General features: G+C 46.3%; 1 protein-coding gene across 2 annotated transcripts in view; it reads right to left on the bottom strand.

Moving 5' to 3' along the window:
• Positions 1–25,125, bottom strand: part of LOC144142455 (uncharacterized) — a 180,974-nt gene that overhangs the window by 116,228 nt on the left and 39,621 nt on the right. For both annotated transcript variants that reach the window (XM_077674001.1, XM_077673991.1), the window contains 4 exons: positions 20,269–20,434; positions 17,660–17,716; positions 11,475–11,749; positions 3,976–4,047 (listed from right to left, as the gene is read on the bottom strand). In XM_077674001.1, the coding sequence (XP_077530127.1) occupies positions 3,976–4,047; positions 11,475–11,749; positions 17,660–17,716; positions 20,269–20,434 (570 nt within the window). The remainder of the gene's footprint in view (positions 1–3,975; positions 4,048–11,474; positions 11,750–17,659; positions 17,717–20,268; positions 20,435–25,125) is intronic.

Genomic DNA, 25,125 nt, shown 5'->3' on the forward strand with positions numbered 1-25,125 from the left:
TTAAGCTCCCATCAAGCCGACGAACGCAAAACCAGACACGACCCAACCCCACGGTGGTACCCGAACACCGCTTTCCTTGCTCGCTCTAACCAAGTTTCTTCCTTTCACAACTCTCTCTCCCCCTCTCTCTGCTATCTTCTTATCAGTGTTTTTCAAAGCCGCATTGTCACTCTGTTCTTTTCATTTCTGCCTTTTATTCATTGCCACCTCGTACTATCATTCGTTTCGCTTGGCCTTGGCAGTTTCACACTCTCACCTTTTCCCGTCTCCATTAGCTCAGTGGCATCGGCCTTCCATCTCGCACGTGCCAGGTGTGCAGCACAAGGCTGGCAGGCTAGTGTAGATGCCAGGGAAGGGGGGGGGGGGCTTAAAATAACAGTTTCTTTTTTATTTATATAAACTTGAAATTTTAGCTAAAGGATTGCAAATTACAAAACGCTCTAAAATATAACAGTTAAAATAAGTTCTTAGCCCCCCTGTCACGTGAGACTGTCCACTAGGCCAGCATTTACCCATACCCCGGTCATATGACACCCTGGTCAAACGACGCTTTTGCACAGTCCCTTGGAAGTCGTATTATCGGGGTTCCACTGTATCTGCAGTAGACGCCATCTGCTAATTCTTGGGCTTGTAAAGTTAAGAGCTCAAAGCTACGCTATGTAAAAGAATGTCCAATCACAAGAAATGGCTTTCACAGATTCATTTTTCAAAGTGCAAGACACACATGTTGACACTGGCTGCATTCCAATCAGATGCTCACGCTGCCATCTTAGCCAACCATTTGCCGTGTTAAGCCCTATTCCAATCCTAACAAAGCCAGAAAAGCACACAGCATAAAAGTAACATTTGAGGTTAGTTTGCAGTCTAAACTAAAAAATGATGTTATACTAGGGTGCAAGTTAACAACAGCAATAGCTCATGTAGTGTATCACTCCGCTGAAGCGACAAACCTGGATGTCACCGTGGACGCGCATTTTCAAACAAGATTGCGCTTAATGCATGACATCGCCTTCTTTTTCACACCTAGATTTTTTGCAGTCACTGCAGTAATTTAAAAGGGAAACGCCTCGTGTCAGGTTAAACATACTCGCAGTAAGGCACTACTTGCGCCGCACGGTATAACAGCCGGCTGCAGTGATTACAGTTAAACCTCGATGTAACGAACTTCAATGTAACGAAACCCTCGATGTAACGAACCACGGAATTTTTTGTAACTTCAAGTGTATGCACACCATGTATTTTCACCCTCTGTGTAACGAAGTCCCGTTTGCCGGAATTTCAATGTAACGAAGTTTCATGGAGAACGAGGCACGATATTTAAGTTGTAGAAGTAGATTTTGGGAGACGCAAGCGCCGAAATGGGGTCCCAATAAAACGCGAACGGCGACACGGGTCGCCCGATGCCGCGGATGCAGCCAGCCACGGAGTCTTTGATTAAGTCCCTTGCCTACAAACTGCGTGGCGTGCATACACGGCTGGCGCACTGTTTCTGTCGGAGCTTAATCGTCTACGGCTTAATTGGCATCAGCGTGAACCGCACGCAGCGTTTTCTCCCTGCAGAAACGCAAAACGCGCCCCTCAAGCCACAGGCGCGCTGACGCAGCCGCGGAGACCACCTGCGCGATGCGGGTAGCTCCAGCGACCGCTTCTAACCTCTCGCTGAAACGCAACTCGAGGGGCATATGAGAGGGGCGTGCGAGAAAAAAAGCGGATAACGTGGGCGAAATTTTCATTGTAAAACGTGACACGCGCCGCTTACGAAAGCGCCCATCAAATATCCTCCGCGGTGGTAAGCCTAAGCCACCGGCGTTGCCGCCGCCGCAAGCCGCCGCTTTGCACTTCGTTCGAGTTCGCTCATGCTTGTTGGGTTTCGTCGTCCCAGCAAGCATTTGTGAATCTTTATGAGCCTTGCACGCGCGTTTTTTTTTTTTCACACCGGCGTCCGCGATTGCGTGCCGGCGGCGGGAAGTGACTCGCGCTGCGCCACGCTGCGCGCAGCAGTGGGAGGAGCCTGACCAGTTTCGCCAATGGGGAGGCGCGCACCCTATGGCGGGAGCTTCGAAGCGCTCGGGGATGCCGGCTGGCTAGACGATAAGGCCGCCGCGAAGGATATTTGATGGGCGCTCTCGTAGGCGGCGCATATGACATTTTACAGTGAAAATTTCGCCCACGTTATCCGCTTTTTTTCTCGCTTACCCCTCTCGTTTGCCCCTCGAGTTGCGTTTCAGCGAGCGGTTAGAATCGGTCGCTGGAGCTACCCGCATCGCGCGGGTGGTCTCCGCGGCTGCGTCAGCGCGCCTGTGGCTTCCGGGGCGCGTTTTTCCGGGAAGAAAACGCTCCATGCGGATCACGCTGATGCCCGCGTAGACGATTAAGCACCGATAGAAACAGAAACAGTGCGCCGGCCGTGTATGCGCGCCACGTTTTCTTTTTCAGGAATCGCTTCACGGGATGAACACTTCATTATAACCGCGAATTTCAATGTAGCGAAATTTCAGTGTAACGAAGTAAATTACGAATTTTACCGACTTCGTTACATCGAGGTTTAACTGTACAAGCAGGGGCAACTTCCATTGCTGTTCTTAAGTTGTCCCCGAGTATAGTGCCACCTTTATGCACACTAAGCCTGCAATGAAAAAAAAACTTGTTCTTTGATTTAAAAGTTTTGCGCAATTCATTTATGCACAGGCATTTACCAACATTTGTTGTTAGGTTACTAATTTTGTATATCTTTTACAAAACTGTGGCTTGCTTTTGTTAACATGTCTGCCCCTATGTTCTCATCTGCAGTGGCAGCCGTTGTGCTGTTCCAATTCTTGTTGCCTTAAACATTAATTATACAGCTTCTTAAGCTGTCTACGTTGCTGTTAGCGAATCCGAACATGCCCACCCCCAGCTGTATAGTGAAATGGCTTGACCCAAAATACCATCCCGAAGTCTCAAATTGCAACCATTCCTAAAAACCTTTGAAGGCATTCTCAGAACGCCACACACAGACAAGTGCGGGCACTGGGTCATTGTGACTTCTTTGGCACTTCGAAATGTGTAGCATTCTTTGCAGAGTTCCCCCACAGCCAGGACCGTGTAATGCCCTGCATCTCACCAATAATGCAGATTTCGTGGAAATTCCACTTTTAATTGTTGTAATAGCGCAAATGGAGATAATTGGTCGAATACAATTTTGAAAAACCAAAAATAAAAAAAAAATTTAAATGAAATTGGCGAACCATATATTATCTTGCCTTGCATTTACACAAAAATGCAGACATTGCGGAAGTAACACCCACAATCATTGTAATGATGCAAATGGAGATAGTTGATCGAACAGAATTTAGAAAAACCAATTATTTGGCTGTAAAGAACTCGCACTCTAGACAAGCTGCATAGGAATGCTATGCATTCGTAGACATTTCTCTTAATTTCAGCTGATTTTACAACATTGTAATCATTCAGAAAATTTGCACTTTTTACGTTATAGCACCATGCTTACAAGTCCAACTGCTTTTGTACAAGCCCTGACAGCACCACTGAGATGAACAGGGGGAGCTGCCTTGACATGGCTTGGCTGCGGCTTGACAACAAGTGAGCTTCTTTACGAGTCTACCGTCACTGCCATCAACAAAGAGCACCCCAACAGGAGTGGCAGTGACATGCGAAGGTACAACAGCCTCAATAGTAAGTTACCTGTGTGAGCATTTGCAATGCTCCGAATTCACGATTCTAGTGGCTTTGTTTACCAAGCAAACAACAAATTCTTCTAAAAGGCGAATGAATTACACCTGTCACAAGTGAATTCGCACCACTGCCCCCTCTCCAAACAACAGCCTAAAGGAACCCACCCCCATACCCGAAAGGAAATGGCTGGGGGTCTCCTCAAGTGGCAGACAGGGACCACAGCCGGGTGGGAAGGGAGAGTCCACAGCCAGCCAGCCAAGGCGTGCTATTACGAAGGGCCCAACTGCGAGCGCAACTTACGTGGTTGCTCCGGGCTGGTGGCATGCCGCCCGTGTTCCCCGGCCGCGGCCTCGTGGGGGCATGTACTTGTCGCTGAAAAAAAAAATGGCGCAAAGCAACTTTGAGGAGTGCAGCAGAAGGCACCCATCAGCAAGATCAGCTACAGAGCTTAATTGATGGTAAAATTACGTTGCAACAGACACTGTTACAAGAGACGCTCAACTACAAGAGACATTTTAAAATGGCTTGGTTGGTTTTTCTATGGTCACCTTGTCTGTAAAATCGCCTACAAGGCACACTGCTACAAGAACGATGGAAGAGAGACCTTATTAACCCTTTGGGCCCTGGTGTCCTCAAACGAGGACAAGTCCTAAAAAGGTGTTGCTGGCGCTTTTAACAAGAAAAAAGAAACTGAAACCGAACTTGTATTGCTCGCAAAACATCTCCAGTGGCATTGACATCAGTTCTCGGGCCCTCACGTTCGTCAGAGCAGCAGCGAGAAACAACAAAGAAGAAGACGACGAACTGGACGCTGGGCCAAGTAAGTGCGCATTTTGTTATTTTTTTACATATAAGCCACTGTTGCTGTCACGATAAGAATTTAGCACAATGTTTTTAACTCTATATAGAAGTTATAATCACCCAAGACATTCTCGGCGAATGCGTATTTCAGTGATCGCGTGCATAAGAGCATTTGTCCTCATTTGAGTACACGAGGGCTTGGTGGTTGCCACGTTTCGCAGGTGATGGTGTGGCGTCTCATGGCCGTACAGCTGCTTTTGCTTATTTTTCAGGTGCCGGAATGAAACCTCAATTCTACTCAGCAACGAGAGCCCGTTGGCCCCTATTCGTGCCGCTCGAAGACGCGGATGAAATGTTCGCTCAGTTGGACAATGGCAACCTATCGGATGTCGGCGATACTGAAGATGAGGAAGACGATGACTTCGTTTTCGTTTCTCCCGATGCAGCCATTGAAAAAGCTTCAGTGTGGCAATCGAAGGCCAGTGGAAGATGTCAGGTATGACCAAACCGGTCACTGGCCTGTTGCGAAAGAACAACAACAGCGCTGCATGCTGGAAGGCTGCAAGGGCAAGCCAAGAATCAAGTGTGAAAAGTGCAATGTCCACCTCTGCCTCATAAATGGGAGAAACTGCTTCAAAGAATTTCATGTCCGTCAATGAAGATTACACGCATTGCTAGAAACTATTTTACTGCACCAAAGTACGTGTATAAAATGGAAAATAAACCGTTACACTAACATTCACTTTTGCCTCGACTGCACCCATTGGGCCCTGATGTCCTCATTTGAGGACATAGTTCTAAACTTTACATTACGCTAACCGCGCACATTTTTTTAATAAATACCACTGTTTTATGGTGTAAAGAAGCAGAATATCACAGCGAAAAAATTACAGGTGTGACGAAAAAATTCCAGGGCCAAAAGGGTTAAATGGACGATTCTGTGAAAAAATTTTGAAGATTAAGGGCGCACATGGGTCTTCGAGACCAAAAAATTGTTCAAAAAAAAAGCATTTCTTTAGTTAGGTACCACTTGTCTCTGTTTTCATAGACTTTCCTCCGCGCATTCAGCACTTGAACGGCACCAGGTACAGTAGAACCTAGTTGATACGTTTAAAAAAAAGACGCAAGGGATAAACGTACTATCCAGGAAATCTTATAAACCGCCGCAGTAAAAAAAAGAAGAAAAAAAGCAATCGAGAGACGAAAATGAGAATTTAATGGCCTTTTTCACTTATACATGTCTGTCAACACCTGCTGGCACATGATGCGACCCTTTGAGAGCAAGAGCTCCTTTTCTAAACATTGCAGACTTTTGACCGCACTGGGATTGTCCTTCACGTGAAAGTAACTTTGCACCGCTACCAAGCCGACTACGCCTGAGCATATGTGGCCGCCTGAGACGCTGCCTGTTCCTCAATGTCATCGCCGCCATCTTTCTCGGAGGCTCCATCCAGCGCCAGCGCTGCTTCATGGTGATTCCGCCACGATTACTTCCCAGGTTAGCATTTCGCACGTCGGGACGTCGTAATACAGCTGACGTTGGCTAAAGGCAGCCGCTTTACCAAGTAACTCCGGCAAGCCCAGCACTGCGGGAAAGTTGCCACGGTGACCCAGGCAGCCCGACCGCCACTCACTTGGCGCCCGCTTATTGCGCCACACGCGCTGAGGCTTTGTCCGCATGCATGTCAGCACGTTTTTTGTTCACCGTAAAACATATCATCCAGTTTTTAAATTTTTAGCGTACTTACCGGGAAATCATGTTATTCAGGAACGTAGTAACTGGGAAAAAAACACCGTAACACAATGGGTTCACAATTGAGAGCGTAGTAACCAGGAAATCAGATGAACTGAGAACGTATCAACAGGGTTCTACTGTACTTATAAAAGCCATACAGGCCCAGATTGATTGTAGGGTTTAACGCGCTGATGCAGCGCAGGCGATGAGCGCGCCGTAGTGGAGGGCTCCAGATTAATTATGACCACCTGGGGATATTTAACGTGCGCCGAAATCTCATGCACATGGGCGTTTTTGCTTTTCGCCTCCATCAGAAAAGCGGCCGCTGCGGCCGGGAATCGAACCCGCGTCCTTGGGCTTCTCCAAGCATAACCGCGCATGAACTTAGCCGAACCAAGAATAAGCTAGGTGGAGCCACCAGCTTCGCTGCTTTCCCAGTCTTCGCACCACTAGGGCAAAGCTGCCCCTATTATTTTTTAAGTACAAAGCACGAGTTCAAAACTGAACAAGTCGTGCCAATGACTTAAGTATCGACATCTGAAATGGTAGTTCCATAGCTCAATTTGTTTTGAATTCGCGAAAAGTATATGCAAACCATGCCACTTAAAAACCACACAGAAAAAGAAACAGACAAGACCCTGCCTGGATTTGAACCCAACACATTGGCGGAGTGCGCACGACGCTTGAAACCACTCATGGCAGAACAGGTTGGCCTGGCGAAAACATCTATATAATACTGTAAAATACCAATTAAGCACCCCCACCCGTGCAAGCACCCCCCTCCCATAATCCGAGTATTTTAAGTTTTCGCGTACTACCGAACAAGCGGCCTCCCCCTCCCCTAACCACTCTCCGATAACCCAAACCAGTGAAACCGAAACTGCCCAGGAACACTTGACTGCGCTCTTATCTACTCCAACACTTCTGACTGCGCTCTTGTCTACTCTTGTTTATGAAAGTAGGTGATAAACAACATAACCAAACGGCCGTCTGCGAGATGGTAGCAGCCCTGGTCTGCAGGCTATCTTTAGATTTAAGGCCCTGCTCTGGATAAGTCATTGTCGACGTCACGAAAACACACGATTTAGCAGGAGAATTGAAATTTTGGCTTAAAGGGACACGCGGGTCGAAAAATATGTTGATTTTTTGTTTTCCCTTGCATTATCATCTTTGACTATCCTTCTTTCATGGGTGAAAAAATGAAAACGAAATACGAACGAGAACTTTGTGAAAAATGTGTTCGAATGACTCGCGGTGACCCAAGAAATCGCGCAATCAAGCTGAATTTCGGCCACGTTTGAAAGTTTATTCCGCACGGCAGCGTGGCTCGCTGCCATTTCGGTCACTTGAGAGGGGTAGATCAAGCCTTCGTCTCTCGATCGAGCTGCTCGCCAGCTTCGTAACTCCACGTAAAAAAATTTTTAAAAAAATTTCTTCCTGCCTGTTTTTTGAGCTCCTACTGGGTATTTAAATCATGTGATGCGAAATCGGGACTGCCATTGGCTCTCGCCGTGTGCATCATTCTGTTTGCAATGCTTCGCACTTCGCTTCAGCCAAGAGCTACCTTTTCTATTTCCTTATCATGAGTTTTTTATCATGAACGGTGAGGAGAAGCGTGACTTTCGTCACCCGAATTACCAACCTTCATCCAACCTTCATGCCGGTGCAAACGAAAGCGCAAGGCGAGGCCTAACGGCGACAAGCCTTCAAGCGTTTCAAGCGCAGCTCAACCAGGAGGGGCTGATTTTATCAGCGCCGCTATCGGCTTTGTAAGCGCATCGGTGAAGAAGTTGGCAGCCTTCCAAAGTGAGGAGACAGCCAGCAACGGGAGCGGTGCAAGCGCAGTTGTCTGTGAAGTCAACGCTTTGACTGACCTTGTGAGTGGCGCCGTGTGCACGACGTGTGGGAAGTGCGAACTCGTCGCAGTTGAGGTCGCGAACAAGCGGAAGGGCCTCGCATCGGTATTGGAACTCAAGTGCAAAACGAGAAGTGCCCTGCGGGAGTGATTTCTACAGTTTACTCGTCGCAGCATGCTGTCGCCATCGGTTGCGGAGGCCACGACCCTGAACTCTGCAGGGGAAGTCCCCGTGATAGTTTCGCCATCAATGTGAAAGTGGTACTCGCTGCACGCGCGGTTGGCATCGGACACGATCAGCTGTGCAGGTTTTGTGCCATTCTTGGTCTACCGAAACCACTGCACCAAAAGACGTTCCACAACATTGCCAAGAAAGTTCATGTTGCGGCCACAAAAGTCGTCACTGACAACCTTGCTGAAGCAAGGCAAGTAACTGCGTTGCAAGCTGGTCAGACTGACATCAGTGTGATGTTTGATGGTACTTGGCAGAAGCGAGGACACAAGAGCCACAACGGTGTTGGCAATGCCATTTCTCTAGACACTGGTCTTTGCCTAGATTTTGGGGCGCTGTCAAACTACTGTCGAGGTTGCAGCCGCCACCAAAAGCTTGATGAGCAAGAGGAGGACGTGTGGCAAGCCTTTCATGCCCCTGTGTGTGAAAAAAATGTCGACTGCTCATCCCATGCCATGGAGACGGAAGCAGCACTGCGCATCTGGTACAGGCCGGTATCGTACAACCTGCAGTTCACTGTAGTGAAGACGGCCACCACTCTCGCAGTGTTGTGGTTCAACAGGGGCCACACTAGCTTTGAGCAAGTTCTCCAAGAACTGGGAATCTTCCCTTCAGAAGAACTGGTCAGACTAAGCAGTGCAAGTGACCAGCGGAGGACCAGGCAGATGTCTGCCAAGCTGACTGCTGAGGCTATGTCCCATCGCTGCAGCCTGGTGAAACGGGCTCGTACCGAGGACTCCGCCCGCAGGAACCGTGAGGGTGAAACTTATGCAGCAGGAGCGTTCTATACTCGGTTACAACTTAAGAATGGCACCGAAGTTGCCGCTGTGCCTCATCACCGCAGCCGGATGTCACTCTGCGCAGCACAAGTAGCGCGTTACTGGGAATATTTTGAACATGGCACGAGCCGTTTTTGTATCTTTTTGGACCTAATATGCTTATGAACTACTGCAGCGACGGCAAACAAACTACGTGAGAAAAGGCACACGATATCACACATTCGTGGCAGTCTCCTTTCAAAACGCGCGCGCCCGTTGACATCCGGGTCCGTCGCTTAGGCGGAGTGATACGTTACATGAGCTGGTGCCGTCCTTAACTTGTTCCCGAGTATAGTTTTAGTACCTCAATGTGGGCATTTTAGACAATATACCCACCAAGTTTCATGTTGTTTGTGCAAGAATTTCTGAATCTGGCAAAGAAATAAACTTTCAATTGCGTTTTTCTCAGTTTGTCGTTTTCGTCCGTTTTCTGAGTTTGTGCACACTTATTTTCCCACTTAAAGTTGTCGTATCACGATGAAATTTTGCACATATGTTCATTATAACACGTAGAGTGGCGAAATCTTGTTAATTATGCAATTTATGTCCTTAGGTATTTCTGACGGTCATAAAACAAAAATATACAGAACAAGAAAAGGCACGCTACCAGTCATTTTTTTTTTTCGTGGTGAGGAAAGTGAATATAAGGCTTTTTCAGGTAGATTTTGGCACTCTGCAGTTCATAAGGAACCACCTAGGCTATTTTAGAAGTTTCAGAAAAAAATTTTACTATAAAAAAAGTGCACAAAAAAGCAATTTTTCTGCAAGTCATGCTGCGTAACATTTCATCCGGAGAAGCTATTTGAAATCTAGTTGCATATATGACCAAAGGAGCTCAATCTTTACTAGCTATGAAAATTTCAGCCTCCTAACTTCATTATTAAAAAAAAAGTTGTTTCGAGGAGCATGTCCCTTTGATGCTTGATTTCTCAGTAAATCAAGCATCAATTGCTGCCGGGCAAGCGCTGAGGGCCCTATAAAACACTAAATCTTTCTAATACAACAAACTTGTATTTTGTCTGCATGGCCCCATTAAGCGACACTGCCACTTACGTGGCCCTGCCTGTCGAGTCATACCCGATGTTTCACAACACTATTACTATCAACCACAACAATAAGCCAGGTACAAGTGCAGTCAGAAAAAAAATGTGTGCAGACAACGGTCCTTGAGCGGTATTGTAGCGCCCTCCATGAAGGCAGATGATAACCAGGCTAACAAAAGACATGTTTTTGCCATTGGCGACAGCCATGGTCAACATACTTACCTTTCTTTTAGGTACCTGCCCTGGATACGTCATTGCCAACGTCAGAAAACACGCAATGCGGTGGGAGAATTAAAATTTTGGCCTAAATTGTTTATTTCTCAATAAATAAAGCATCATTTTCTGCCAGACAAGCACTGAGGGCAACATAAGACACCAAATCTTTAAATAAAACAAACTTTTAAACAAAACAAACTCTTCATGGCCACTGATGTTCCATACTGGGGAGAAAAATTCCCATTTCTAGGTTCAGAAATTCCCTATTTTTTTCATTTTTCCCCTGCAGGTTTCTCAAGAATTCCCTTCAAATTTCCCTCCACTCTAATTTTGCAGCTCAAAGATCTTTACGAGGAAAAATGTCTACTTTACGTAGCCTTCAGCTTCAGGACATTTATGTCATTCAGAGAATAAGACAGTGTAAAATAGATTACAGTGCATCGGCTGCACAGCAGCATTTGAATACGCATTTCATGTTTTGTGCCAAAATGCATCTTACTTCGCATGCCAAACCTCCAAGTTAAAACTGCCCGTATGATAAAGAAGAAACATTGCTGAGTAAGAGCAGTAATGTGAGCTGAGTGCCGGAACTGCTGGCGGTATCTCTTTTTGACAGCACCCTAAGGTGCACCCAAAATACGTTTTTGTATACTGCCCAGGAATTAACGCGAACAGGTTTCACTAGCTATATTTCATAGAATATTCTTTCCTCTATGACCCCTCCTGCTTTGTGAACTAGACTGGAAGCGATCTTGAATGCTTGTGGCTTGCGGTAACACGACTGTGGATATTTGAACACCAATCCGACGAAATGTTAAGGGAACTTTTTAAAAGAAAACAAAGTAAGAAATGATGCGAGGTCCGGTTTACGGACATTATTTTTCCTTTTGCTCCACGACTCCTAAAATTCCCTGCATCCATTAATGATTGCCTTTTTTCCCTTTTGGCCAAACTGACAGCCGGAAATTCCCCGAAAAAGAGAAAAATTCCCCGCAGGGAACATCACTGTTCCTGGCCCCTTTAAAACGTTCATACATACTAACGCAAAGATATTCGTATTTGACGACGTGCAATGTTCATCCACAGTGGAGAGGCTTACCGGATAATTTTCTCAACAACATCCATCATGTGCCGAAAATCCAAGGGTGGGGCCTGTGGTCGCTGAGGTTGCTGGTGGCCGGCACAGCGTTGAGCAGGCGGCTCGCTGTAAGGAGATGGTGGCTTGGAAGTGGGTGGCTGTTCCCGAGGACAAATCATGAACTCCCCTTCCGGGATGGGACGTGTGATGGTGACGATATCGGCACAGTGTGGTACCAGCTCCAGCACGCTGCTGAAACCGTAGTCCCACAGCGGCAGGTGGTGTCCCGTCACAACCTGCGCAGTTGGCACACCGCGTCTGGAGAGCCGCCCTAGGTGGTTGAGGGCACACAACTGGCGTCGCACAAAAGGGGCCTTAGCAGAATGCATGCTTGCCATGCCCACTGCCAATCAAGACCACCAAACAGGATGGTGGGACCCAAAAGCTCCACACCCAAGTCACAGTTGGGCAGCTGATAGAACATGACCATGCAGCTAGCTACTGCGGCTGAAACTGCACTTGCTGGAAAACCAAGTAACCTAAAAGAACGCCACAATACAGTAAACCTTGCTACAACAAAATTAACAGGGGGAGAAGAGAAAGAGAGAGAGAAATAAACGTTTATTTTCTGAAAAGACTAGCTAGGACTTGGTCCTTGGTCCTTGCCGGGCTGAGGTGCTTCGCCCGGTTCACCAGATTCTCCTGGTTCTCCGGATACTCACTGACAAGCAGCACCTCCTGCTTTTCAGCAATGTCGTGTTGACCAGCTATATGAGCACTTGCATTATCTTGTAGTGCGACAGTCAGTGTTAAGTAGGCTTGGCTATCCACAGGTGGGTCTGGGTGGTAGCCCTCGCAAAGTTCGTCGTAGAAACTTCATTGTTGTGAAAAAGACCGAAAGAGGTGGAAAGAGAGACTGCATTCACAAGTGGAGTTTAAACGCAGAAAATGCGCAACAATATACAAAAAATCCTATCCTCTTGATTGGGGCCCCTTTGCATCATTAAATAATGGCTTGGGCACAGCAGAGGGCACTTGCTATCTCCAAGAGCTTCCTTTTTTTTTTTTTTCTTTAGCACCGAAAGCCCTTGCATGACCCACAGCTCCTTTCAGGCTGCATGAGACTTTTGCGTGTTGCAGATCACATGGCCTCGCTTACCATGAGATAATTGCCTCCCATGTGCGTTTTTGTCTTTTCGAGGTGCTGGCATGGGTAGTGTGCCATGGGAGTCTTTGCTCTGCACGAAAAGATAAACCTCAGGAGCATTTGCCATCTTGGTGTTGGCATGGCTGCATGCTGGGCAGTCTTAAATGTGTGCGCATTTAAATAGCGCATACAGTAATCATTCGTGCAGGCTGCTCATTTTCCTTTCACAGAAGTGATGTTCAGTATGTAACTGACCCTCTTTAGTTAGTAACTTTAGTAACTGACCCTTTTAAGCGCAACATTGCTAAATGTTAAAATTTCCAAATTTTCTGGTGTGCACAGCACTGAAGCTACACCTGATCTATGAGGTGTACCATAATAGAAGCCTCTGGATTGATTTTGACCACCTGGAGAGCTGCAACACCAAAATCTGGACACACGAGCATTCTCACTTTTCACCTCCATCTGAAAAGCAGCCACCGCAGCTGGAATCGAAACTGTGTCCTTGGGCTCAACAGCACTGCGCCTTAGCCACTGAGTCACCACGGCGGGTGCAACAGTGCTAAATGAGCAGCAGCCGACAACCGCACAACAACAGTGCCTTCGCAGCATTCAAAATAGCAGTGCATTTCGCATCTAGCTGGGTCTGGCAAGTTCTACCTGGATTAAGTTTAGACGAACGTCTTCAGCATTTCCAAAGCTTCACCGTTTTTTTTGTTTTTTTTCATTCCCAAACAAGCTAGTTTGTTTCTTCCAGACTTGCAGAACGTTCATTATTCTGTGGCTTCATCATTAACGTTCCTTGGTTCTTGCTATAAGGCGCGAGTGTGCACCTACTTAACAGCGCAGAGCCTTTCACTATGCTTAACATTTATGCGTGGGTTATATTTTGAATTGTTCATTTTCAGGTTTTATATTTATTATATTTATTATTATATTATTATTATTTATCTGGGCGTAAAAATCTGGTGCTACTTTTCAAACTGATAATCAGGGAGAAATCTGGTTTTTCTTGTAAAACCATTCCAAAATTCAGGTTTTTCCGGGTTAAACGTACAGATGAACTAAGTAAAACACCTAGTTTAATTTATCTGAACGTATCACGACCTAACATGATAAAATTGGTAACTGTTTCAAGCTGGTAATCAGGGGACATCAGGGTTTCCTAGCAAATACTCTCCAAAATTTGGCGTTTGTTTGGAAATTAATCAGTAATGAAAGTAAAGAGCATAGATAACTTGGGAAGAAATGAGTATTTTATTCACGAAAAACTGGTCATCGATTGTTTACGCATTTTTGTTTACATACATCACCTGCATGTGCAACATGTCAGTGTGCCCGATCGTTAAACGTATCTCAGCTGGGAGAAAGTTCTCTCTACACCATAGCTTCCATTAGCCAGGTACAACAATGTCAGTGCAGCATTGGCCAGCCTGAGGTAGCGAGCGGCAGAGTCATGCTTCTGAACTCAACGAGTTGGGAAACTGTGCTTGTGGGGTTTGCTTGCAGCAAGTACTGGTTGGGAACAGTGGACTGTCCGTGCACGATTGTGCAGATCGCTACACTGAAACGGTCTATCCGGGACTCTCCTGAAGCATGTTTGGGGCATAAGGATCGGGCAAAATCGGGTTAAAGCCGAAAACAAACAACCCTAGTTATATTCCCATGAAATGCCTAAGGGGTTGTCAGGTATTGCGATGAGCAGATCCCCAAGACGAATTTTCTATAATGTATATACCATATTTACTCGATTCTAAGCCCCCCCCCCCCCCTCTCTCCCACTTTCAGGAAAAAAAATTGGAAAAAGTTTGACTGCGAATCTAAGCACACCTTTTCTAAGCAAGCATCTTAAGGTGGATTTTTGACGCGTGGAAGCGGGCCCAAGTTGGCGTTTAGGTCAAGTCATTTATGAAGTGTACAATTACAAACCACCTACATGGAACAGAAGACGGCCTGCTGAGGGACACTGACAACAGCGGCCCAAATGGCACAACGGGCTCGAATGGTAGGGAGGTGGACCAAGTATCAGACGTAAGCAGTGGATTCACTGCCTGTACATAGTTTTCTTTTGAATGTTTGCAAAATGAAACATTATACCTTGCGCTCGTCTCGTCGGGATACGGCCACGAGAAAAAGTGGCGCATTTTAGCCAGGCATTGCATATGTTGCTGCTGCTACTATTAATACCTTGTTTCAGTCGTTATGGCTCCAAGAAGTACCATTACGAAGTGTCTTACTAGTGCAAGGTTAGTTTGCTTTGCTGAGAGCTACGGCAACCGAGCGACATCCCACACACTGGGCGTCCCGGAGACATGTGCGCAATTAGCGTAAACAAACGAGCGTCACATTTTCATGTAATGCTTCGAGAAACGATTCACCCTCCCCAAGCATGGACATTTTTGCGAACTTGAAGACTACATGGCGGAAGTCATAAAGAAACAACGAATGCACCCTGACCTGTCACGTGTGACATTATGACGGTGGTTTGACAAGACGCTTCAAATAATAAATGCTTTCAATGTTCCCCGCTCAAATTTTAAGGCCAGCAGGAGCCAGATAACCGTTTATGAAGCGCAAGCAGGGGTGGAAGCGGGCTTGAGCCTGTTGGAGCAGTTTAGGGAGCAGGAATAATGCTGTTTTGAAGCAGCTTTGGAGCAGTAACAGGGTAGTTTTGGAGCAGCTTTGGAGCACCAAAAGGTGAATTTTGGAGGTGCAAGTGTGTTTGGGAGCAGACTTCTAGAGCCAAACATCATCTATTTGGAGTTTTTCATTTCTAGCAAGCACAAAAAACATTCAACATTGGAACAATACCGAGCAGAACACTTTGTCGACAAGTTAGAAAAATATATGTTTGCAGAATTAAAGCATTACAGCTGACAGAGCAGTCACTAAGAAAAAATTACAGACAAGTGATGCTTTAAACAGCTGCACGTAACTAAACTTCAGACAAGTAAAAAATAACACCATCACAGCCATTAGAAGCAACCAAGACCAGAGCTAGGCAAAATGGTTTGCCTTACACCTAAGACAAAGTGTACCTTCATTCTACACCTAACAAAACCTGAGAGAGGAAGTAATTACCCAGAGGTAATCTAAACTATACCTGACGAGATTCCAGAGAAAGTAAAAATAATTAGATGTTCACATTTACGAAACGAAGGGAAAAAACTGTGGTTGATTCCTCTGTCATGTACAGCGAACTCTGCAGCTTAGCATGATTTGCGGGTCGGCGGCTGTCCTGTGGATGTGCTTGGTGAGCGACGTCCTGCTGGCGGGTCACTTCGCAAATGTGTACTGGCGTCATTTCCGTGATGAGTATGATGTCAGTAAAATCTTGAGGCATTGCGGCATAAAACACCTTCTTGTTAAAATATAAAACCTGAAAATGAACAACCCTAAGTATACTGTACTGTTTAGTACTAAAGGTTGCTTCCCTGCAAAAAGGCACTATGTGCAGAGGTGCACCCTTTACAGGCCGCTTGCTTCGTTGTACTGGCGTAACTTCAGTGACGGATATGACGTCAGCGAAACCTTTGTGTCTCCGGGAATAAAACCCTTTCATGTTAAAATATCCTAGCGTATTATTCGCATTACTGCCAAAGTAATATACATGCTTCTAAGCAAAAATACTATGCAAGTGTGTTGTGCTTATCCAAATAACAAGCGCACCAGTGTTTATCAATATTTTCTTGCCGGAGGAACAAGCGGAAAGAACACTCAGAAACAGGCAGCGTTCGACAAGGCACCTACGGAGCTGGTAGTGCGCTGTGCGGTGAAGTTGCATTTCGGGCCAAAGTTCATGAATTCCCCCGCACGCCAAGGTCACTCCCAAGTGCCGCAAAACCGCGCGGTCATTTGGAGACCAAGAAATTGTGACATGCAACTCCAAGCTCCGAGCATCCTTTCGGGTGTTCAACGGAGCGCGCCATGTCGTGAATGACAGCTGAACGAACGAGTGTCTACTGCTCTGTGCTCAATGCATTGAACATCACCTCGCAGTTGCCACACATCTTGTGGCATCGCTTTGGAGCAGCTTTGGCGCAATTCTGCCTTTTGGAGCAGGATGGAGAAAGAAAAGCGGATTGGGACAGTGTGGAGCAGCACTTCCACCCCTGCGCAAGGCATTTTTGCTGTCACAACTACGAGCACCAGATAAAATGTCTTTGCCGGGTATGTGGTATCATGTCTTTGGTTTGTGCTGGTACAATCGGTGTCAAATTTTTGAATCCCGAGTAGTAACCTTGCCAGCATGTTACAAGCGGGGGCGCGTTAGAATCGTGCAAATACGTAACATGTGAATGCCATGTCTCCTGCCTCTTGACTGGACGTACCTGGTGGTTAAAAAATTCCTGGCTTGCACCCCTAACACCACACTGGTGCCCAGGGCCCTGTCAGCTGTGCAAGTGCAGTTCTCCATACAAGCAGCAGAGGAAATCGTTACACTGTGGAACAGCTGCTTTCTGTGCTGAAAACACATTTCTGAAAACACATTTCTGTGCTGAAAACAGCTGCTTTCTGTGCCTTTTAACACATTTTACATTTACTGAATTGCGTGTTCAAACATCTTTGACAGGCAGAAACGGAAGCAAAGAAATCGACAATATAAAGGGCTACACATCACTGGATTGCATGGAAGCCGTCAAAATGTGCAGTCCTACACACTGTCTTTACAAGTGGCATGCCCCCATGCCTACAAACTTGAAGAAACCATGTTGGAGGACAAACCAGGTTCAGAAGAGGTTGTGGATTATCACCAAAGCTTAAAAAAGAAGCAGTTTGCACCTGCCAGACATCAAATTTCAATCAACCAATTTTCAGCATGGCGAGTTAGATTTTCCCTATTCCATTATACGGGGTTTAGATACACCTAGCAAACTAACGTGCACAGGACATGCAGAAGCAGAGAGGTCTGACTGAGAAGTCACTCAAGGCCTGGAATCTCTACGTACACATCCTTTTTTTTTTTTGCAGCAACAACTCACAAAAGATGTGGCAGCAAGTGCACGTTCTGTAAGTAGAAAGCTAAAGCAGAAAAAAAAAACCAAAGCAAAAGACCTACCCAGTAGGCGTCATCGAACTCCGACAGCCAAAGTCCACCAGGACGAGCATCAACGACCTGAAACATAACAAGTTCACCAGATTCCAGTCACCAACAGCAGTAGTACAGTGAATTTATCTACTTTCTATCTACCACAAATTTATCTACTTTGGTATTGTAAAATGCGCGCATTGTAATGCACTTGCGTAACTCTTATATAACGTGGTGTTTTGTAACGAACGCTACAAATACACAGAAAAAGTAAACGCTTCTTTGCGCTGCTCAGCTAATTTGAAGCTTCGCAGCGCTTGGGGAGCGCGCAGAACGCTGCGCGGGCGGCGCGGATGGGGCGCAGATGCACCCTCTCGCACAGCAGCGCACCAAGCGGGCGCCACCACAAGTCACCATCATCGGGGCCTTCTTTGCGCCCGCCCTCAGCACGCTAGCCAGTATATTCTAGGCACTATAGACGCAGGAAGCCTAGGCAGCACCGAGGGTTTTCTATTGGCATTCACACAAATCGTCAAATCGTTTCACTTGCGCGATTGATAACAGCAATGGCAGCAGCAGCAACGACGGTGAGCCGCTTTCACGAGTGGCTTACAAGCGGCTCTCACGCGTTCAAAACGAGCAGTCGGCTGAAGCGTTCACCTCTGGAGAAGCTCGCGGGATGGGTGAGTGAGGCGTGAGCCACGATATTATCGACCATGGTTGAACGTTCGTTTAGAAGTATGGCATCGCGAACGCGCTTGACGGCACCGAGAACGAGATGTTGTAGTCAGCGGAAATCGACAAAGAGCTCTCGGAGGGCGACGAGAACTCATTGTTTTTCTTGGTTACAAAGTTTCGTGCGCGTTACAATCGGAGGTGCAAGTTTTTTCCTTTTTTCTTTTTTTTGCCATGAAAATCAGGCGCGTGTTAGAATTGGGAGCGCGTTAGAATCAGGTAAATACAGTAGCCAGAAGCGTTTTGTAGCAGGTTTTGTAGCAGAAAAAATGACGATTTGTAGCAGCTGCCCTCAGTTTTGTAGCAGGTTGCAAAAAAATAAAATGGGCCAAAATTGCTTCTTATTGCTTTTACTGCACAATAACAGGAAACGTTAAATACACTGCTCACACGAGTTCACTGATGCACTTTCATCTGATGCAAGCGTAAATGGAAGAAGCTCCAAAGTATGAAGAATGATAACAACGAGTAAATGAAATGTGGATGTGAATTGCATGAAACTCAGTGATGCACTTTCATCTGATGCAAGCGTAAATGGAAGAAGCTCGAAAGTATGAAGAATGATACGAACAAGTAAATAAAATGTGGATGTGAATAGCAAGGAAGAGCACTCAGCTTTGTTTCCTTTGTTTGCAGCATCAAAGTGGGAAATACTCTCGAGCATCTTAAGCAAGCACTGCTTCCTCACTCAATGTCTGAGAAGTTCTCAAACCTCATGCCCCACTGAATCAATTCAGCATCCTTAAACGTCCGCTTTGCCTCAGCCACTTTCTTTTTGGCTTTATCTTCCGTAACTTCATCTGCTGAGCTTTGCTCTGCATCTGTACGCAGGCTGAGGCGCTTTGATTGTCCCTGTTCAACTGCAAGGTGCTCTGCATACCGCTTTGATGCACCCTTGACGGCCTTGATGACATCTGAACTTATTGGAAATGAGCATGGATTGCTATCAAACCTTTTTCAATATGGCATCATGTGACGTATGCCATTTACACTCGACAAAGCAAGATTTGCCCTGTTGTGCAAAACTTGTGAGTTTTCACTAAGTCCACGCTCCACGTCAGAATTCCCATGTCGAAGTGATAAAAGTGCCTTGACTAGCTTGGACAAAGGAGGATATTTCAGCTCCCCTTGGCCATCCTTCATGACAAAAACATGATGCCAGTATCTATCCGGTGGCAAGTCAGAACCCACATGTAAGTAGTCCAAGCTTAGCACAGTCACTTCATCAACAAGAGATGAAACTTCCCCTGGTTGAACAACCTGTGGTGCACACTTTGCAAGATACCTGAAGGAGTGCCTTGAAGATTCTGCACTATAATTGTTTGGATGGAGGCACCTAATTCTCAAGCAGAAGCCCTGCCATCAAGTACTTCGAACACGTAACAGTACCAGCAGCTACACACTCGACATAGTAGACAGCACACTGGCGAGGCCTCACCACGCGCTACCCTCATCGCACACCCAGCGCACTGGGTAGTATTGGATTGGCTCAGCTTTGAATGGCCAGAGAAGCGATGGCGGTGCACAGGGGGACTTTACATCTGCTTTACATAGGGGTGGTAATAACTGCTACCTGGCGTTGGAGGCAAGAGCCCTCAGTGGTGGCCTCCGAGATTCAGCAGTGTGGTAACCTAAGAGGCCACTCCTTGGCACAGCTTTGGAGCAGTTTAGCCCGTCTGTAGCATGGATGAAGCAACTTTAACGAAATGTAGCAGATTGGCACAACTGTAGCAGGTTTCCCATCACTGCACTTGTGATCTTTCCTTGGCCAAAAAAAAAAAAAAAAAGGCCGGCAGGAAGTTGAGTGAGCCTTAAGCATACAACAAGCATGCACATTGTCTTTTGAGGCCCCTTTGAACATGCTTGCCCCTTCTCCAGCAGGACAAACGTCTGGCACCCCCTACCTTCTTAATATTTGACACCAGCTGTGGGCTCAAGGGGCCGGTGCCATTCACTCGGGTGTCACCTCCAGCGTGGACATCAGCGACAGCCGAAGGCTCGGCCTCCGGCGGACAAGGCACAATCTCCGCCTCCCAGTCTTCCTCGGGGGACTCAGGTGGAGGGCTCCTCCTGCAGGAACAACCGCATTCCCAATTTCCACCCCACCCGCTGATGGGGCAAACACCGGCAAGCATTTGAGAAGGGAAAAGGGGAGGAAGGGGAAGCATAAAGACACATTTGCAGGGCAGCACTGCTGATTTATACAATGACAGGAGCAATCCCCTCTGATAAAATGCACGTGGAAGTCTAAACCGTCTGCTGCATCCCCTGTAAGCAGAAGGTTCAGCCCATCGCTTTTCAGCTACAGAATTGCTTAGGGGTCATTTCAGATAAGATCGCACAAAGAATGGCTGGTCGACATCTTCAATTCGCTTAAAATTTGTTTACCTCATTCCAACATGTATGCAATGTGCGGATTCACAAATATTTTCAGTGGAAAAAATTTTCGCCGACTGAAAAAAAATTTGGAACGCACCCGCGTGAACCCCGGCCGCTACCTGCCCCTGCACCGCAGCCAAATTTAGCGACGTCTACCAAAAATGTACTCATACGGCGGGAATAGTAATTTTTATGCTTAATCTAGACCTTTCAAATTTTTAAGAGGGCTGCTCCTGGCAAGAACAAATATAGGCCGTAAATATCGTGTTTCTGCAAGCTACCATTAAAGAGCAACTGGCACACAAGTTTGAAGAAAAAACGAAAACACTCCAAGTTCAGAGGCTAATTAATAAAAAAAACACTTCTTCAATTTTGCTGAAATTCTCCCCAAATGTTCACCTGTGCATGTACTTCAATGATCATTAAAAACATGTTGCATCATTTTGTTCCTGACGCGCCTACAGTGTGAAAAAAAAAGCCTCGTCGGCCAGGTCTTCACAAGGTCCTGCGACACGAAACAGTGAGAGCAACTTCCACTGAATGTGCACACATTTTATAATTTTTTGTACCAGAGGCAAAAGATTACTCCTAGATAAAATTTCGGAGAATTCAGAAGTGAAACTGAAATCTTTACGTGAATTTTGGAACAAAAATAAACAATCTGCGCACCGCTAAACTTGTGCCGTTTGAAGAAAAAACCGAACTCCAGGCTCACGCGTATTAAAAAAAAATGCTTCTTCCAGTTTTATGAAGCTTCCCACAGATATTTTCCTCTAAACTTACTTGTGTGAGCCCTAGAAATATCGTGTGTCATTCTAAGCACAGCGCAGATACAGCGCACCTTTCCTGCGGTTGCGAAACCACTGCAATGTACGGTGGTAAAACGCGCAATTTTAAGTTCTTCGGGTCTATTTTTAGAGCTTCCGCTAGATTTCCCCAAACGCGGTCCCTCTGTCTTACATTATCAATGCTCTTTTTTTTGTGCACACTGCTGCCGTGATGCACTACATTTGCGTCATAAGATCAGCTATTTGACAAAGTGCATGCAGTCTTGTTTTTTAACTCGCCTCGACGTAACTTTTGTTCGCCTGAAATCAAAGGTTCAACGGAAGGCCATCCGGTCGGCAGCACACATGGCAAGTATTAAAAACAGACATCGGCCACACACGACCCCAACATAGGCCACACACGACCCGCGCCGGGGTCGTGTGTGGCGCAGGTCGTGTGTGGCCGATGTCCTCGAGGTAGCGCGCCCATCTTCGGTCCTTCTCCGAACAAACTGGTTCAATTACCAAATTAGCGATCAAACAGGATTGCAAACGCCCTTGAGCCTGGTGGGGTCCGGGACAACACATGTGGGATCTTCATTTTTTTTGTTTGAGTCAACTACTTTTTGTGCTTTTTCAACCGGATGCAGGGGCGGGACTTGGCTGACTGAAAGAGCGAAAGAAGGGAGTGGAAGAAAGGGAGCTGCATGCATTCGAATGGTTACGAGTTTTCAGTTCTGTCACACTGGGAGAGTGCCTTGTGCTACCTCCCTGCTATTTGACTACGGTCGCATTTCAATCTTCATTTCATCCCTTTTTTGTTATTCCTTTTAAAGGAGCCATGAAGACATAAACACTAGTTTGTGTTATTCGAAAGATTTTGTGTTATATAGTGCCCCCAGCGCTTGTCCGAATGCAAACGATGCTTTATTCACTGAGATATTAATTAATTTAAGTTAAAATTTCGATTTTCCCGCTAAATCGTGCGTTTTCGTGATCTGCAATGACATCACAGGGCTTTGTTTACCGTTCGTGAACCTAGATGGCACCACCATACTGCAGCAAGCTGTTTTGTGCCTTTGGCTTGTTTGTGAACGTATTTGTACCTGGCTTGTTTTGTTCATGGAGACAATCGTTTCGTGAAACATGGTGCTCGCTCGACAAATACGGTCATGTAAGACATCGTCGCTTGTGTCAATCGGCCAGTGCCGTCTGAAACAACCCCAAAGCACCGCACTCCTGTGCAGCTAAACCAAGCATAGTGCGCACAGCACCAACAGCAGTATACGCATCGGTACTTCTATGTTTACGTGTGCTTTCGTAACTTACACTGTTTGTCCCACCATTCTTAGGGCTTTAAAGGAGCCATGAAGAGAAAACACAAGTTTGGTTCATTCAAAAGATTGTCTCGTTAGAATCATACTGACACCACTTTTCACGTAAACTTCGCTCAAATAAGCTACATAATTAGGAAAAACGGGAATGGTCATGCGACCCACCAGCTCATTTCCCGCAACTGAACCTATGATGTCACATGAGCTAAGCTCTGCGATTGGCGGAGGCTGGCAGAAGCAGACGAAAATTAGGTAGAGCTTACAAACTAGACGAACGAGCGTTTGCGCTTAAATTTAGGGCACATTCTTTACAAACCGATAAGAATGATGGGACAAACAGTGGAAGTTACGAAAGCACATGTAAACATAGAAGTACTGATGCGTTCTGCTGTTCGTACTGCGCACAGTATGCTTGGTTTAGCTGCTGCACAGCACTACGGGGCTTGGGGTTGTCTCAGACGACACTGGCCGATTGACGCAAGCAACGGTGTCTTACGTGACCCCATTTGTCCAGCGAGCACTGTTTCAGGGAACGAATATTTTCTCCCAGAACAAAAACAAGCCAGGTTTAAATGCGGGCAAAAACAAACCAAACGCTTGCCACGGTATGGTGGCGCCATCTAGGTTACGGAACGTAAAGGAACGCGGGAACAAGCCAACACCGCTGTACAGGGTGGAGACAACCTTTGAACAGTCCCGTGCCGCCGCAATTGGGCCAACGGGCTCAACGCGTTATTCTTTTCGTTTCCCACGAGACCTAGCAACGCGAAACAGACAATATGATTCAAACTTCTTCAGTAAACCGCGTTGCGGCGATAATTTTAGCGCGGTTTTGACACAATGACTTGCTTCGGCGGCGAGCGAGCAACCGAAAATGGCGGCGCCAGCGTATACGTGTCTCTACCCAGTACGGCGGATGCGTGAATGAAGGTACTCTAGGCTGCAGAGCGGTCGGTTCCCGTGATGTCATTTGGGACCACGAAAACGCACGCTTGAGCGGGAAAATCAAAATTTTAACCTAAATTGTTTAATTTCTCAGTGAATAAAGCACCGTTTGTATCCGGACAAGCGCTGGGGGCACTATAAAACACGAAATCTTTCGAATAAAACCAACTTGCATTTTCTCTTCATGGCTCCTTTAAAAAGAATGTGCCGTCAATTCAAGTGCAAATAGCTCATTCGGCAAGCTTACAAGCTCTGCCTAATTAGCGTTTGCTTTTGCCGGCCTCCGCCAATCGCAGATCATTATAGTACGACATCATAGGTTCTGTTGCGGGAAATGGGCTAGTGGGTCGCATGGCCATTCCCTTTTTTCTTAATTACGTAGCTTATTTGAGCGAAGTTTACGTTAAAAGTGGTGTCAGTATGATTCTAACGAGGCAATCTTTTGAATGAACCAAACTTGTGTTTTCTCTTCATTGCTCCTTTAAGTATTCTGATTTTATTATTCTTTTTTGTATATATTTCGCTTGCTACTCAGTCTCTTTTGTGTTTAATCTTGTTCGTTATTCTCCTGCTCAATGGCTGCAAAGAGTAGCTTTCATCGAGTGCATTGTGCGGACTATCTCGACAAGCATCGACGAAGGATACTGCAGAGACGAAACTTTCGCAGTGTTAAGGACCCGGACATCAGCACCCTGAAACGCCTTTTGGGCCCGGACAACTTCAAGAAAGTGACTGAAAATGATTACTTGTGTCAGCACTGCTTCATGCAGTTTACTAAAGAAATTTCTCTGCAAACGTCCGAGCCTGACGCCGAAATTTTCGCGACTGCCGAGGAAGCTGTGGAGCACCTAAACTTTGGCGTATTTCTTCCTGGAGTGTCTCCACTGAAACCGCCAAGTGCAGTGAGAAAATGGGACAGACCAGCTTATGCCAAACGAAAGCAAAGGGCATTGGAGCAAGCTGTGACCAAATAAGTGTGCACTCGAGTGTGCGAGCTGCATATAACGCAGAGACTGCATCTGGCTCAACAGAGAAAAAGTGCTTCACCTGCGCCGAGTTCAACCAAAACTTTCGACAAGCTTTTGCAACTTTTACATCCTCCAGGGAGCGTTGCCAGCTGCTCATGTTGCTGCCCTCATCCCTCAAGAGGAACAAAGTACAAAAGAACATTCCGGAAGCTTCCATGTACCCGATCAACAAGTCCCGGAAGTGGAGGAAAAAGCACGGTGTATGGTATCAGCCGGACCCACACACGAGGTGAAGGGCGAGTCAGGACTGCAAATACACACCATGTGAATACTTCACGAAAGATGAGCTGGAGTGCTTCAGACGAAGT

This window comes from Haemaphysalis longicornis, unplaced genomic scaffold, assembly GCF_048455015.1.
Source record: "Haemaphysalis longicornis isolate Haplotype H1 unplaced genomic scaffold, Haemaphysalis longicornis Haplotype H1 scaffold_1, whole genome shotgun sequence".
Classification (NCBI taxonomy): Eukaryota; Metazoa; Arthropoda; class Arachnida; order Ixodida; family Ixodidae; genus Haemaphysalis; species Haemaphysalis longicornis.